This window comes from Schistocerca gregaria, chromosome 7, assembly GCF_023897955.1.
Source record: "Schistocerca gregaria isolate iqSchGreg1 chromosome 7, iqSchGreg1.2, whole genome shotgun sequence".
Classification (NCBI taxonomy): Eukaryota; Metazoa; Arthropoda; class Insecta; order Orthoptera; family Acrididae; genus Schistocerca; species Schistocerca gregaria.
Window position 1 is genome coordinate 413,675,101 of NC_064926.1, and position 17,458 is coordinate 413,692,558.

The 17,458-nt window shown below is 41.4% G+C and overlaps 1 protein-coding gene across 3 annotated transcripts in view; it reads left to right on the plus strand.

Moving 5' to 3' along the window:
- LOC126281591 (proteoglycan 4-like) overlaps positions 1-17,458 on the plus strand; it is a 281,963-nt gene that overhangs the window by 13,209 nt on the left and 251,296 nt on the right. For all 3 annotated transcript variants that reach the window (XM_049980676.1, XM_049980677.1, XM_049980678.1), the window contains exons 2-3: positions 4,114-4,150; positions 16,258-16,440. In XM_049980676.1, the coding sequence (XP_049836633.1) occupies positions 4,114-4,150; positions 16,258-16,440 (220 nt within the window). The remainder of the gene's footprint in view (positions 1-4,113; positions 4,151-16,257; positions 16,441-17,458) is intronic.

Sequence of the window (17,458 nt, forward strand, 5' to 3'; positions counted from 1 at the left end):
GGACAATAACCAACTTTTCTCCACGTTGATAAAATTCCTCGATGACACAATGACGATCATGAAAGAATTGTGCAGACAAATCTCATGAAGGTAACTGATCAACATATTTTTTACCGTGCTAGAGTCATTGGTGTCGAGATATCCCTTTACGGAAGATTAAAGACATTTAGTTAAAACCCTCACTGGAAATTTTCAGTTTCGTCGCAATGTAGTTCGGTTAGCTTAGAAGGGATTGTGAAAGCACCGTAAGAGTATTACACATGTTAGCGTATTCCCTACCACCACATTCAAGTTACCTCACTTGATAATCTCCCGCTCTATGAATATTTATGTCACCAGGATTTTATTTTCGTCTTGCAGCGATTGAGATTGGCTGTTACAGTTAACTGATTTTTGTAGGGAAGAGGGGGAGACTACAGGTGAATAAGAGTCAGGCTCAAGAAATAACGATACGAGGTCCAGTCCCAAAAAAGAATACTGATGCGATAAATTAGAGACGGAACTCCGGGAACAGAATTAAAAACTAAGATAATGAGCCATGAGTAAAGACGTGCTCCGAGCACGCAGACGGAGACAGAGAGGCAAAAATAACCGCTCTAGCATTGCAGATGCAGCGAAGCTAATTCATAGCTTTCCAAATCGCGTATTTGCAGCTTAAATACGGACGTAAGTTCTACGAGCTTTGTGCCTCAAACGACTCAGCTAAAGGTGAACGTAACAGTACACTGATGTATCCAACGAGACGGACACAAGCACATCTACCATGAATACGGCATCGGATGTCAGCTGGCCACAAGGTAAAGAACTGCCACGTACCGAGGCTGAGAGGGCGCCTCTCGGCATTTCTGTTACTTCACATCCACGCACACTGTGTGTTTCCTCCGACAGCAGGAAATCCTCCGCTGCCAAGTTAGTTGGAAGCGGGCATGTCGACAGCCACTCAGTCTTTTCTCTGAGGGTTAGTTCTCCCCGCAGGTGCGCAGGTTGGCGTTCGTGCAAGCGGCGCCAACACTGCCTGGGGGACAGGTTTCTGTCCCTCCACCCAATCATCGTCTCGGCTTGAATTTGAACTAACGGTCACTGAATCTTCTGCAGACTTATGCCACCTTCAGTGATTTAAAATGACTGGTAATCACGAAAATATGCTATGCAAACTTAGAACGCTATTGATGGCTTTAGTTGGCTTGGGAAAATTACACTTAATGTACGAGATAAACAAGCAAATTAGGTTCACCGTCCTTTTTATTGAAGTGCTTACAACACCGTGATTCCTACCATGAATTCGTAACGGCATAGGTATCTCGATTTCGTAATTGGGAACGCAGTTTTAATTTTCTTTTACTCTCACTCTCTCTCCTTTTCTTACTGCGTAATGATTTTAGGCTGCACAGTTAGGGACCACAGTCTTCGCTAGATGTTCTAAATGTCTCCGAAATTCTCTGTGTCACAACAACTCTGTTTTAAATAAATTACTAGCCCATTACTGAGCTGCTATTATTTGAACTGTACCAAAAATAAATAAAATATTTGGGATGACACACTTCTGTAGCGACATATAAGAGGCTGTTTGTCAACAACTCTTCTCATATTCATCCCTTCCCAGTTTCAATCATATTAAAGTTCTTACAAGTGATTCAAACCCGTCCACCAAAAGAATCTATATCTTTAGCTGTTGACATTTTTGGGTGCTACAATCCCACTCCATTCACCGTCGCCCTATACAATCATGATATGAAGTTATGAAGATGGTAAAAACTGACCGAATCCGGTTACCGTCGGAATAAATTTTTTGCGACAAGAACTGTTTGTGTCCATTTATAGAGTAGTTTAAACCAAACCGTGGTTTCACCACGAGGTATGTTCTTAAAAATTACCTTTATAACAACTGGGAAGAAAAGTATTTCTCATTATTACCTTCTACAGACGTATGTGTAGACTAGAATAAAATTAGTTCATAATTACCTCTCCTTACCCTGAATGACGCTTGCTTCACGCTTGTCCAGATATTAACATTCAAGCCCATTCCGATCTATACAAGTTAAACACAAAACTTGTATCAAATGATTGTTTGTTTCTTTTTCCTTGCTATTGACGTTTGCAATCCTGAAGCCTCTACAGTCGAAATTCACAGAAGTCATTCGGACGACAACCACCTTATTACCATTTACAATGACGTTTTCAGTGGTTTCTGTCTATTGGCCCCTTACTTTTTTCCATGACCATCAGAGTATTATCGGCGTAACTGTATCAGTTTAAAATTTTAGAATGTAAATATCCCAGCAATTTTGAAGAGTAAACTATTGCACACGTGCATTGAGTGTTGAACCTATTATCAATATTATCATTTCGTATGGATTCTTAGTTCATGAAAAACGGATATCGTCTTACAGATTCCGAGAACTCGCTTTACTCTCCCTGCAAATTGCAGTCATCTAGAAATTACTTCATTTATCTGCCGAAAGGTACGAGAGTGATCTGAAAAGTAATGCCTCAGATTCTTTATGTGAAAGCTCTTAATACTTTTTAAATAACACATCTATATCTTGAAGAATAAAGATGTTTACATATTTGCGACTCTCAGCCGCTAGAGGGCGCCGAATTGTAGCGGGTAACATACGGGTGTGTAAGGCAAATACTCCGATACGGGGAAAGCACTGTTCTCTAATTTAATTTCGAAATCAAAGAGTTTGTGGATACATGGAACACCATCTCCTTCATCATGGCAATGTCATACCACACACCAGCGCTGCGACATCTGAAACAGTCTTACGCCTTCTTGGGTTCACTGTCATCGATCATCCTCCATACAGTCCCGACTTCGCCCCAGCCGATTAACATTTGTTTTCAGTCCTCAAATAACAGCTTTGAGGGTCTTACTTTGATAGTGATGAAGCGGCCCAAGCCGATGTGATTTTGTGACCGCGCCAACAAAGTCAAACATTCCACTGTGACGGTGTGAACAAACTGGTATCTCGTTGCCAGAAATGTGTTAATCACCAGGTTAACTATGTTGAGCAATAAATATGCAGACATCAAGAACAAATATGCAGAAAATTAATAAATTTGTTGAGAAATAAATATGTAGACATCAAGAATAAATACGCAGAATGTTAACAACGTTTGCTTTATTTAAAAAAAAATTAGAAAGTTTTCACACATAATATCGAAGTCATTACATTTCAGCACGGCCTCACATTTTTCATCAAAGTTTAGCGTGTGTGCTCATTCTTTATGTTATTAGAATACAGTTTTGCATGCTTAGATTTGGTACTGCACTTCTATTTCGATCGTCGTGTATCTGATACAATAGATCGTATGGTGTTCCTTGCATAAACCTTATTTCGCGTTGTCGTTCAAAAATGGCTCTGAGCACTATGGAACGTAACAGCTATGGCCATCAGTCCCCTAGAACTTAGAACTACTTAAACCTAACTAACCTAAGGACATCATACAACGCCCAGTCATCACGAGGCAGAAAAAATCCCTGACCCCGCCGGGAATCGCGTTGTCGTATCACATCAATTCAAGTCCTTCCATTATATATCTGAAATCATTCGCACAGTTCATACTTAATTTAAAGTCTAATCAAAATAAAGCTTAAACTTTATCGGTGTACAGTATATTTGTTCACTGTTCAGTGTTGTGATTAAGAGTTTCTTCTCATGTTTCAAGTTTCATGATGCGAGTTGTAAGCATGATTTTGTTTACAGTTTGATATTAATAAAGAGAGTTATACGTTTATAATCCTGAACAACTGAGTTCACCCAGTTTTGACGTTATACCTCTTGTTTATGACAAAAAATTCTCATCAAAATCAATGAAGAAAAGACAGATGTCAAGTATACGCAATATTAATTTCGCAATTTTCGAAGAACCCTACGTTTTTCTACTGTACCCATTCAACTATCATGTGCTAATATGTCGTAATTAACACCAAATTTTTATAGTCTCCTACGTTTTTATTTCTTTTTAATAACGACAAGAACACCGCAAACTACATAATATGTATCTGTGCAATGATTGTTTAAGCATATGACAGTTTTCCTAACAATTAAATTTCTATTGGACTTCATGAAACAAGTATAATCTGACAGGTGTGGTTTTCTGTTTCAGGGGATCGACGACAGCAAGTTAAATAAGAACGGCACAGGTAAATACTAAAATACTGCTTACGATGACACTATGAATTATTGTAAAAGCTTTACTCACGACTGAGTAGAGGTATAGTAGTATCTTGGAATGGTTAGCATCGTACCAAGGGCTTAAAGTGATCCAGGAAGTATTGAATTCGTTTCTTTAATGCCAGTCGTTGAACTCTATATGCTGTCGATTTCGGTCCATAATGAGCATCTTCAGATGTGATTAATTGGGCGCGAACCTTACATTATCCTAATCTGCTTAAACCAAATTTTAATCACCGAAGATGAAAAGTTAATTAATTTCGTTTACATGTTTTGATGACGTCACTGTGTCTATATTATATCAGAAAAATATACAGCTTCTGCTGTTTTGATCTGATCATGAAATCGGCTATAATGCACGGAAATAGGTAGTCTGGCGACAATTTATTGGGGACACTGGCTGGAATGAAAGAAACAAATCTGCACCAAACACTGCAAGAAAGAGATTTTCTTCAAACCATATCAGTAACTTCTTACTTTCTCGTTAATGGCGCCATGAAAAAACGTATTGGCACGCATGTGACAGCCTAAGCTACCTAATACGTTCCCAAACGCTACGCATATAAATGTTTTCCCTGGGCTCATATGCCGGGTTCTGTTGGTTATATAATAATGGGTTGAAGTATTCTGGTAACCCTTGGGCTATAGATCCTTTGTATACATAACAGAATGTGCGTTCTACCGTAACTATCCTACAGTACAGGAGTAAAGCTAAATTATTGCACCCTTCTTCCAGCGTATGCAAATGGTGTAAGTCGATTGGTCTCTTTCCATTACATGTGGTGCACAGTGAGCTTTAATGAGCTTATCAAGGCACCATTTAGTTCATGGGCGATTTCTGAGAAACCTATTTTTTGGTTACCAAAACCGAGCCTTGGATTCCAACACCGTTATGAATTCCCAATGGCTAATTTTTCACGATATGTACCTAATATCCCCATCTCGAACAACCTTGAAGGTTTCCTTGATATCTGTATCCGTTTTCTAGTTACAGGGGTTCAAAGTTACCATGCTTCTAAACGTAAAGAACGCACTGAAAATCTGGTTCAGGCGAAATCTACACAATAAATAACAGTGGAAAACTGCTCAAAATTTAACCATTCTCTGTGCATTTCTATAGAAGCACCGTCTTCTTGCTTTCAAAAATCGTTATCCATTGTCGAGAAACACCCAAAAAAGAGGATTTTTGAGTCCAAAATCGAGTGCTGATTCTAAGAGGACAATGCACAGAAAAAGGCTGTAATTTTTATCATATATTTCCAACATCACAATCACAAAGAAGGTTGAAAAATTTCTTCCTGTTCCTATACGTTCCCGAGTTACAGAGGTTGACAATTACCCTACTTACACGCGCAAATGTGTCCGGCGTTTTGTAACACACTAGTAGCGAATGCTGTTGCATACGTATCTATACCTTCTCTTACAATGGTAAACGTTGTTTGTGAGGTGATGTAGCACGGAGGAATGTGATGCAAAGATTTTCCATTATCACCAATAGCGGTTTTGGGAATCCCAACTTGTTGCCCTACTCAAGGACACGAAAACGTTTTGTGGACAGGAAACCTGATCTCAGATGTAAAATTATATAGTTTTACGTTATTTAAATTTCACATACACAAAGTACCAAAATTTTTCTGATTAATGAAGATCTTTTCGTATGAGTGACATACCTCGCTGTAGCAGGGGACAGGAAGGAAACCGGAGGAAAAAACGTTCCTATAGAAACATAGAAACAGCGAATATGCTTCTGTTTATTAAAAGACTCTGACTGAAAAGTGGAGCATAAGATGCATCATTCGAAGTGCCTCAACACCTTCAATAATTTTCCCAAAGCTTTGTCATGCCAACGTATTCGCACATATTAATGCCGAGAGAGAAAGAGGCAGTGGCAGTAGGAAAGTGACGGAAGAGTTATAAAAAATGGCAGATGCTACAAAAAGGCTGCCGTATAGAAAGAGCAAAGAAGACAAAGGCAGCAAAACAGAAAGGATTGGGGAGGGGGGGTGGCAGTAGAAGTAGACAAAAGAACAGAGTTGACAGTGACAGAGCGGTGTTAAGAAAAGGCTGAAGAAAGTAGTGCCATTTGGAGAGGAATAAAGAGAACGAGACAGTGGAACTGGGTGAGAGCCTGTGATAATGAGAGACCGATTCTATGCCGGTAACAGCGAGGAAGAGGGAGATAGTGACACTGAGAAGACACCAGCTGTGAGAAGGTCTAAATGAGACAGAGCAAGAGGGAGGCAGTAACAGCGAGAGGAGACAATAGTAGTAGGACAGTACGAAGAAGACTGTGGCCATGAGGTGTGAGAGAGGGTTATAAGATATAATGACAGTGAGATCAGGTGAATGAGTGAGTGAGGATGGGAAAGTCACAGTGGGTGGGTATGAGAGACTTACACCATTGACCCAGTTATTGTGGGCGGGTAACAGTTAGCGGAGCTTGTGGGAGTGAGAGGTGAGTTGAAGGGTAGAAAGAGTGCATATGAAGGCTTTTTGTAAATTTTTAAAGCAGCTCAGAAAGGCAAAAAGAAGCAGCTGATGCCACATTTTCAGTCAGATACTTTTAACGAAAAGGAATATATCCCTCTCAGACATGGTACCCATATATATGCCGGCTGTTGTGACCCAGAGGTTCCGGAACCACACGGCTGCTATGGTCACATAGTCCTCAGAGCCATTTGAAATATTCTTGGAGGAAGGAAAAGTTTTATTGATGTGGTAATGCTCATACAGTCAGTTCCACAACAAACTATATGATGATATCTATATGAAATAAAAGACACTATTATAAATATATCGTTACATGAAAGTACATGTTATTCCTAATTCCACAATCACCTAACAGTTGATCCAATAGCCGCCATTTTCGGTTGGCACCTTAGCCCTCTTCCGATCCCCCCCTGCCTGGGAGCAGCTTAGTATGCTGCTCTGAAGCCTACAGAATTTTGAAAATATAAGAAGACGAAACAATAAAAGCAGGCGATAAAACGGTGACTAGAATTGTAAAAATTGCGGAAAGTTAAAATATAAAACAAACGGTTGGCGATGGTAATAAAATACACAGGAAGCAGACAGGTAAAATAGTAGACAGACAATTAAAAAACACGGAGACAGTCTAGTTTCTGTTCACAAGAGATATAAAATCACACCCAGCGACAGTATGATTTCCGTTCACAACACTTCGGAAAAGTCGCACAACACTTAACACTCACTGGAAACACTGCACTAAAAAGTCGGCATGAAGATGACAGACAACAGCCAAGGGCAGGCTGGGGAGGGGGGGAGGTCTGGACAGATGAGGGGAGAAGGGGGTGGAAATGAAAAACGAAGGGGTGGGGCAGGGCAGATGCAAGAGGGAATGGTGAAAGGTAGAGGAGGGAAATGCAAAAGGACTCGGGGGAGAGAAGGGAGGCAAAGAGAGGATAGCCTGAAAAAAAAACAGGAGGTGGGTGAGGGAGCTCACGAAAAGGACAGAGGAAGGAAGGGGGAGGTAAGGATCAGAGTTGATAGGAGGGATAAATGGAGGGAGAGACGGCATCATCTGGGTGGGGGAGTCGACGGAAGTCACCTTGGGAAAGGAGACGAAGGGTGTCGAGACAGACGGTAGGAGAGACACAATGGTGAAGGCGCGGCAGAGGGCGGGGGTTAGGGAAATTATCCGCGTTTTAACCTCTAAATATGTCCTCGACTTTCTAAGAATTTTAGCAGCAGTTCCATTAGAAAACTTTGGTCACCTTGGAAGATTTACATGGAACACTGCGCATCAGATATTTCGCACTCATTTTAAACTGCAACCAACAACACAAGAGCTTCAGCACTCGCTCTCTTTATATTTACACTGTGCAAAAGAGCATTGGTTACGGATTTGAGACCACTACAAGAGATGTCACTGCGAACGTCAGATTTAAAATTGCCGGCCGGAGTGGCAGATTTGTTCGAGGCGCTACAGTCTGGAACTGCATGATCGCTTCGGTGGCAGGTTAGAATCCTGCCTCGGGCATGGTTGTCTGTGATGTCCTTAGGTAGGTTGGGTTTAAGTAGTTCTAAGTTCTAGGGGACTGATGACGTCAGATGTTAAGTCTCACAGTGCTCAGAGCCATTTGAACCATTTTCTACATATTGACATGTACTTGGAGACTGAAATCTGCTTCGTCTGGCCACAGAATGTCCCATGCGGTTTCATTGTCATCTTTCATTAAAGCAAGAAAGTGTAGTGCCGACGTTTGCCGTGCAGGCAGGTCACAAAATATCAACTCCTGAACATGGCGATTTTATATCGAAATAATCAGCAACGAGTTGCAGAAAAGAAATGTAATTCTTAATAGTCGTCAGGTATTTAGTGCCATTGTCCAGAACGTTATATCTGTAGTACTATTTACGAGTGTCAACAATAAGATGCATTGTGATCATGTGGTTACAGTGCCTGTACAACAATCGTGTAAGAAGCAAAACAACCATAGCAGATATCACACCTGAATTGGAACTAAACAGCTAATGGCTGATTTTGTATGGATAGGAATTCAGGATGTTTCGTAGTATATTATGCACCGTGCTCACAGCCGTGTCCTACATTCGGGCAATTTCCCGTGCACTGCACGCGTGTACGTTAGCTCGACCCCTCCTGCAATGCTGTCACTACCTCTTCAACAGGCATCCGATCAAATGCTTTTCTCCTGTGCCACGTTTCACTTCAAAAGAACCTGTCTTTTAGAATTTTGTAATCATTTCCTTCAGATCTTAAGCAAACATGTGATCAATGGCTTTCTTCATACCCTTGGGTGCCCGGACTTCTGCAGGAATGACCAGCAGTCAGCGTTCTTGTATGACAGTTTTACGAGTAGCGCGCGGTCCCTGAATGAGACAACGTGCTGAGGATCCTGAACACAAACTTAGGAATAGCCGTATGACGCACATCTGTTGGAGGCCATATACTGACATTTAAAGCGCCATCTATTGGTGAAATTTTCTTTAATCTTTATGCCAAGACGTTTCTCCCTGCGTAGAAATGTGCTGTTCAAATGTTACGTCATTCTCAGCAGTGGACCTCTTTCTATAGCGTTCTTAAACTGGAACTTTAGCTGAAGCCTGTGTTTTACTCCAGTATTTACCATGTTGTTCATTTATGCAATAATGCCTTCACTGCAGTTCCATATTTCAGCCGACTGGTAACATGTGATTTTATGTTCAGATGTGTCTTCATGCTTGCTGTCTTGACACATTTTAGGAGCGGATAAGATAATGGCTTTCATAAAACCCATCAAATTTCAGTTGTATTCGCATCCTATAAGTCACGACCTTTCTGTACATTTTTTGTTTTCCTTTTCCTTTTTAAGTATACTCGGTAAAGGACATCATATAGATCTGAAATTGGTAACTGACATTGTTCACATGAATAGTGGGGGTCTCATTAATTAGGAATTTAGTGTTTTTATAACCTAGGTCATCATATTCCTAGGAGGTTTCCTTTATTTTTTGGTTAAGTTTCAAGTTTTCATTTCGTATTCGTATATCGCATTTCTTTCGTGGAAGTTTCAACGTAATTAACGTGTCCTTAAAGTTTGTCTTTTCCTGAGGAATGCTACGTTTGCCGTGTTAATATCCCTACTGATGTCAAAGGCTAATGACGTACGGTGAAGTAATAAAGTTTCCTTAATTATGTATGTTCATAAACGTAGTTTCCTGCACGACGTCCAAACTTCTGTTACGGTGTCTCTGTGTTCTTCTATCGTATTCTGTAGAGCTGGACGTTCTCTCTTCGAATCCCTATGGATATTTCCGCTTCCTTCGGTCCAGTCTGTCAACTACATCGAACATTTTGCATTCAGTTAGTTTTATTTTCGTTGCAATGTATTTGGAAAGAAAAGATCTGCAATCTCTATTTCCTCGATTCTGTGAGCATGACCTCTACGTCACCGAGGCTATTTCTGTAGACAATCCTCGGTGGCCTAATATTGATCACCTAAACGTCGAGATTAAATCATCATAATTTTACCCCACTCCAACGGGGGTTCGCCCATGTGACTACGGAATTTGGAGATGTTAGTGGCAGAGGGTGGTCAGATGCCCCTTCTGACATCGGCCCGAACCCCAGAGATGAAACTACTGTACCCCAACTGTCTGCGTCTAGGGTAAGCCATGAAATACTGCGAACGTTTTCAAATGTCTGCGTGTCGTGTAACTGAGGCAGGACGTGGAGACCAACCAGATACTCACCTAGGGGTATGTGGAAAACCGCCTAGAAAATAAGCGTTAAAATTAAATAAAAACCAAACTAAGACTTGTAGCTGCATTCGTAAGAGGCAGTCATATGTTGCACTTGTGCATCTGTATTACCTTTTCGTGTTAATGTAACAGTACTAACCGTTTTTCAGAAAATATGGAAAAATTCTTCTGTATAGCGTTTGTTTATTATTGTTGTCAAAATATAACTGCGTTTTGCTGAAAGGAATGCACTTTCTAGATCCTAAACTGTTAATTATTTTTATAAGCCTTTGTTTGCAATACTGATGTCCCATGCAATGCATGATTCTAATGGGTTTCTAGCACATTCATTTGCAGATTCTTCTGGTTAATTTGTAGGAGGTAGCACTGAGGAGTGAGAAAGTTCTCATACTGATTAACTTAAGTCTTATAGTTTAATCACCCCTTCCTCTGGCCAGGTCTTCCGTTTGCATACTTCAAGGTTCTCAGCAATGCACAAACCAAGAGGAAGGTACGCCTACGTGCAACCGATTTGGCATAGTGGTGAAACATCTGGGTTCGCGTTTGGCATAACGGCCCTTCAAATGCCAGTCCGATCGTCTAGAATTAGGATTCTCGTAGTTTCCAAAAATTGCCTAGCTCTACTTGTTAAACGGTTTCAACGGAAACGACACATCGTTATCAACAGGGCATTAAATGACAACCTTCCCCGCTTTGTAAACAGTTGCCTTTAGGTTTTCCAAGTGGCTTAGCTGCGTAGTTCAGGCGAATGAGCCACTCTCCGAGGAAGATAACACTCCATATTCGAGTCTCAGTCTGGCACTCAATTGCAATCTGTAAGAGAGTTTTAAATTTCTGTTAGAAATCGCAACACACATAGTAGCTATCTGTTGTTTGTTGGTATTTAATTGGAAAGTGCGTCAAACATAGTATATAAATCACGTACATTCACATGAACTCTATAAACATACAGCGAGGAAAGAGGAAGTTAATTGGAAACAAGAACCCACACAGTACGGCTCCTACTTGGAGTATTATATACGATGGTGTGAAAAACTTAAGAACGCTGTTAATTTTTCATGTGTGTCACTACCAAGTAACATAGCTCAGTTAATCTGGGACCACACCCAGAGAGAATTACAACACTATAGTACTGAAAGTAACAGAAATAAATATGGAATGAGACGAACAAAAACCACACTTCTATTCAAAGGCAATAATTACCCTGAACTCACGGCGGTTTTTAACGGTGTCCTTGACAATGCAGCTGCCAAGAAACGGTTGTTAAAAGTGTATATGATCAGTAGGGTCGACAATACGTGTTCTGTCTGAAATGTGCATCAATACTGGCCTCGAGTTTAAAAAATTCTTGTGACAGACCTTTCTACTCCCCCATAAGCTCCACTGACAGCTGCCGGATGGCCTTTAATCCATACATATTATAAAAACCGATAGATATATGTATTTGTGTATGTATTTTCCACATCTCCTCCTGAATCCCAGGATCGATTTCAACCAGACTGGTCGCACTTATCCCTTACTGTCAGACAATAATGGCTGTGAGGATACGAATCCTCTATCTTTCATAGTTCGAGAAACAAGATCTTATAAACACGGAGCTGTTTGAAGGACTGCAGCATTGTGGGTGACGTTTAAATGTATTACTTCTTTTCTGTTATCTCTATTCGTCACAAATTTTGCTGACAGTATTTACGTATGGCACTGAACGTAAGTACAAAATTCTATCGTATGATACGTAGATCGGGATATATGACGTTATAAGCACTGAGACGCGTGATAAACGCCATGTTATGCATGAAGTCTTTAATGTACTTGTTCTTCAGTGGTAAGACACTCGTACAGTCGAATCAACTTAAGGAAATCTCGGAAACCTGACAGTGTTTTTGACTATTTTCAGCTGCAAAGCGCAAACGGCTGTCGGCGAAAGCGATAGCCATCGATAGAGCTATGAAGAGACGCTACTATAGAGACGATTACAAAACTGGACTAAAGACAGTAACACGTTTATACGATATACATATTTCTTTGTACGACTGTTTCATAATTTCAAATGTATTTTCGCGGATACATAGGATTGACATTTTTTCAATACTTCAGTGCAAACACAGTTAATTTTTGCTTTCATTTCTACTTATAAAATTTGGAAAATAGATACGCGGCCAATGCCAACTTAAAAAATTTTGAAAAAAACAGTCTTCATCTTGAAAATATATTTGTTTACAAATGGTGACCTCTTCCAATCTATTTCAGAACAACATCGGGCCGTGTACTGCAATGAGAGTAAATTTAGGGACTTACAGGGATGTCCAAACGCGAACTGAATTTAAGACTAAATGAACGGCAATAATTAATTGTTGATATACCAAAATCGAGCAGGCTGAGACGTTGACAAGGAGCAGGAATCGTATGTGTGAAACATGGATGTTAGCTTCTGGACAACGTGAAGAAGCTACGGGCTAAGCAGGGCTAACCAGAGGAGGCTCCGGCTCCGTCTACCGTCTGACGTCAGCAGTAGCCAATCAGGTGCAACGTGAAGTGTAGCGTGACAAAAGAGCAGCACATACCTCTTTGCAGTATGGAATATGAGTGCAAGACGTATAAAGCTTAGTATAATTACAATGGAATTTACTGCTGTATAAAGTAGCTCATCAAAAACGTTATGAATAACAATATAAACAGCTAAATAATGGCAACAGGTTCCACAAACACTAGCTGCTGTCTATGGGAACTTGATGTTATTGAGTCAGAAGACCAGGAAACATAGTCGAGAAGGTTTGTCGATAACCGGCACAACATGGGCACTCAATACCTATCATTCTGTGTCAACGAAATGCAGCTCTTAGTCAATGCTCTACAAGCCGTCGCCTTATCTAAAGTCAGCGTCTCCTCGTGTATCTTTGGTGGTCTCACAACACATGTAACAACATCAAGGACCTATGGAGGGGAGCTATTGATGGTACAATCTGTTGCCATTGGTTCACTTTAAATAATGTCAGTCATAACCTTTTCAGCAAACTCCTTTATACTGCAGTACATTCTATTGTAATTTTACTAGCAGTTATATTTTTGTTCTACAATCTTTTGTCATGCTTCTCTTCACATTGTACCTGACTGGCTACTGTCTTACTGTCTCCAACATGTGGAAGATTGTGGCACGGGGGAGGGAGTTGCGGAACTCCCTCTACTTCTTAACCCGTAGCTATCTCACGCTATCCAGCAGTTGACATCCATGCGTCGTGTATACAATTCCTGCTCCGTGTCACCGTCTTCGTCTGCTATCTTTGGGTATGTCACCAGTTAATTACTGTTAATACACTACTGGACATTACAACTGCCACACAGCGAAGATGACGTGCTACAGACGCGAAATTTAACCGACAGGAAGAAGATGCTCTGATATGCAAATGATTAGCTTTTCAGAGCATTCAAACAAGGTTGGCGCCGGTGGCGACACCTACAACGTGCTGACATGAGGAAAGTTTCCAACCGATTTCTCATAACCAAACAGCAGTTGAGAGGCGTTGCCTGGTGAAACGTTGTTGTGATGCCTCGTGCAAGGAGGCGAAACGCGTACCATCACGTTCCCGACTTTGATAAAGGTCGGATTATAGCCTATTGCGATTGCGGTTTATCGTATCGCGACATTTCTGCTCGCGTTGGTCGAGATCCAATGACTGTTAGCAGCATAGGGAATCGGTGTTCAGGAGGGTAATATGGAACGCCGTACTCGATATCAACTGCCTCATAACACCAGCAGTCAGGATGACAGGCATCTTATCCGCATGGCGCTAACGGATTGTGCAATCACGTCTCGATCCCTGAGTCAACAGAAGGGGACGTTTGCAAGACAACAACCATCTGCACGAACAGTTCGACAACGTTTGCAGCAGCATGGACTATCAGCTCGGAGACCGTGGCTGCGGTTACCCTTGACGCTGCATCACAGACAGGAGCACCTCCGATGGTCTACTCAATGACGAACCAGGGTGCACGAATGGCAAAACGTCATTTTTTCGGATGAATCCAGGTTCTGTTTACAGCATCATGGTCGTCGCATCCGTGTTTGGCGACATCGCGCTGAACGCACATTGAAGTGTGTATTCGTCATCGCCATACTGGCGTATCACCCGGCGTGATGGTACGGGGTGACACTGGTTACAGTTCTCGGTCACCTCTTGTTCGCATTGACGGCACTTTCAGATGAGTAACGACACATGGCTCCACCCTACATTTGATCCCTGCGATCCCTACATTTCAGCAGGATAAAGCACGACCGCATGTTGCAGGTCCTGTACGGGCCTTTCTGGATGCAGAAAATGTTCGACTGCTGCCCTGGCCAGCACATTCTCCAGATCTCTCTCCAAGTGAAAACGTCTGGTCAGTGGTGGCCAAGCAACTAGCTTGTCACAATACGCCAGTCACTACTCTTCATGAACTGTGATATCGTGTTGAAGCTTCATGGGCAACTGTACCTGTACACACCACCCAAGCTCTGTTTGACTTAATGACCAGGCGTATCAAGGCCGTTATTACAGCCAGAGTTGGTTGTTCTGGGTACTGATTTCTCAGGATCTATGCACCAAAACTGCATGAAAATGTAATCACATGTCAGCTCTAGTATAATATATTTGTCCAATGAATACCCTTTTATCATCTGTATTTCTTCTTGGTGTAGCAATTTTAATGGTCAGTAGTGTATTTTTAGACTTGCAGTTCTTGTTTAGACGTCGGTAAACTGCTTTATACTGCAGTACACTCCATTGTAATTGGTCTAGTAATTATACTTTTGTTCCACAATCGCATAGGTGTAGATCTTTTGTGATGCTTCTCTTCACCTTGTACCTGATTGGCTGCTGTCTACATCGTGTGGAAAATGGTGGAGCGGTGTAGAGGGGGGGGCGGGAAGTGGGGAAGGGGGGGGCGAGCTGCCTCTTCTTCACCCGTAGCTGCCTCATGCTATCCAGCAGTTGACATACATGCCTCGTACTTACTTTCATGCTGCGTTTCACCTTTGGGTAAGTCACCAGAGAGTTGCAGTTCTGGTTTTGACTTCCTACAGTGATCCTGCTATGTCTCTAAATATACTCTTACTGCAGAATATGATCTTAAAATTTTCTTAACGTATAGAAACGCATAGCCAGTTTTAAATAAATGGGTTTACCCAATTAAGATTGCTTTTTAATTTTTATTAAAGAATATCCAACAGCTGTCAACCATGCCGTGGAGGATAGGAAAATTCTATCATAAGAACCCCTTACCAACGGTGTGGCCAGGATGGGAGAAAGCTGCATTTCGTAAAGCGCAGAGAACCCTCATAAACCCTAGGCACTTCATTATAATTGTTGCCTTTGAATAAAAGTGTCATTTGTGTTTCGTCTCACCACGTATTTTCTTTGAGCTAGCTTCTCTATTCTGCGGTGACAGTTCTTTCTATGTTCAAGTCTCAATGAGGTATGTTACTTCGCAATGACACATCACGCGAAAATTACTTTTTTCCTTAGGTTTTGCAGGACAGTATAATTTATAACTAAATGATGAATGTGAGCCCATTTAAAACAGGTCAACTCTAAAAAGTTAATTTTGTAAATTTGATGGAAGAAAGTGATGTTTAAGAACCACCAAGAGCTACTGCCTCCTAATGACGACACTTTCTAATAATTTTATCATACCCCATGTAGGTAGGTACTGAGAGTGAGGTTCTTCCGTGAGCAGTTTTCTTGATTGTTTTTAATTATGGCTTTCTCCAAATATTTATGAACTTTGCGGCACCGTATGCGCTAAGTGTATTGAAACCGTAACTCTAACTTTTCTATGTACTTTCATTTGCCTCATTAACATTTATTTATACCTCCAGGTGTTCTCCCAAATCTGAGACCATTGATTGGAGCCAGTCCAATAATAAATCCGCCAGCATTACTGAGTCAACTGCTGTTACCTAATGCGCCTGCAGAGATATCACCGCCAGCACAAGCGGGATGTCCGAACCGCACGTCAGAAGCAACTGCAGCACCAGAACCACCGCCCACAACGTCCTCAGGTACTTCATTCACAAGTCTGTACCATATTCACCAACGACGCTCTTCTAATGTGTGATATTAAAGACATCAGTTTAGTAATGTCAAGCCTGAAACTTCCTGGCAGACTAAATATGTGGGATGCACATTGTAAATCACTCACTGGACAAATATATGTCGAAAAAGAGGGTTACGGCCGGAAAAGGCTCACCGTCATTTAACAGCGCAATTCGGAGAATGCTCAGGAAGCAAAGACAGTTGCACTCGCGGTTCAAGAAAGATCGGGAGAATGAGGACAGGCAGATGTTAGTAGGGATTCGTGCTGCAGTAAAAAGAGCGATGCGCCAATGATACAACCACCACCACCGTCATACCTTAGCAAAAGATCTTACTGAAAACCCAAGGAAATACTGGTCTTACGTAAAATCGGTAACCGGGTCGAACGCTTCCATCCTGTCACTGATCAGTCTGACCTGGCAACGGAAGACAGCAAAACGAAAGCTGAAATATTAAATTTAGCATTTAAGAAATATTTCATGCAGGAGGATCGTAGAAACATGCCGCGGTTTAAATCTCGTACAGATTCCCGTATGGAGGACACAGTGATAGACATCCCTGGGATTGTGAAGCAGCTGAATGGGTTGAAAATAAATAAATCGCCAGCTCCTGATGGGACTCCAATTCGGTTTTACAGAGAGTACTCTACTGCATTGATTCCTTACTTAGATTGCATTTATCGCGAATTTCTTGTCCAACGTAAAGTCCCGAGAAACTGGAAAAAAGCGCAGGTGACGCCTGTATATAGGAAGGGTAGAAGAACGGATCCTCAAAATTACAGGCCACTGTCCTTAACATCAGATCGTTGAAGGATTCTCGAACATATTCTCAGTTCGAATATAATGAATTTCCTTGAGACAGGGAAGTTGCTGTCCATACATCAGCACGGTTTTAGAAAGCATCGCTACTGCGAAATGCAACTCGCCCTTTTTTCACATGATATCTTGCGAACCATGGATGAAGGGTATCAGAAGGGTGCGAAGT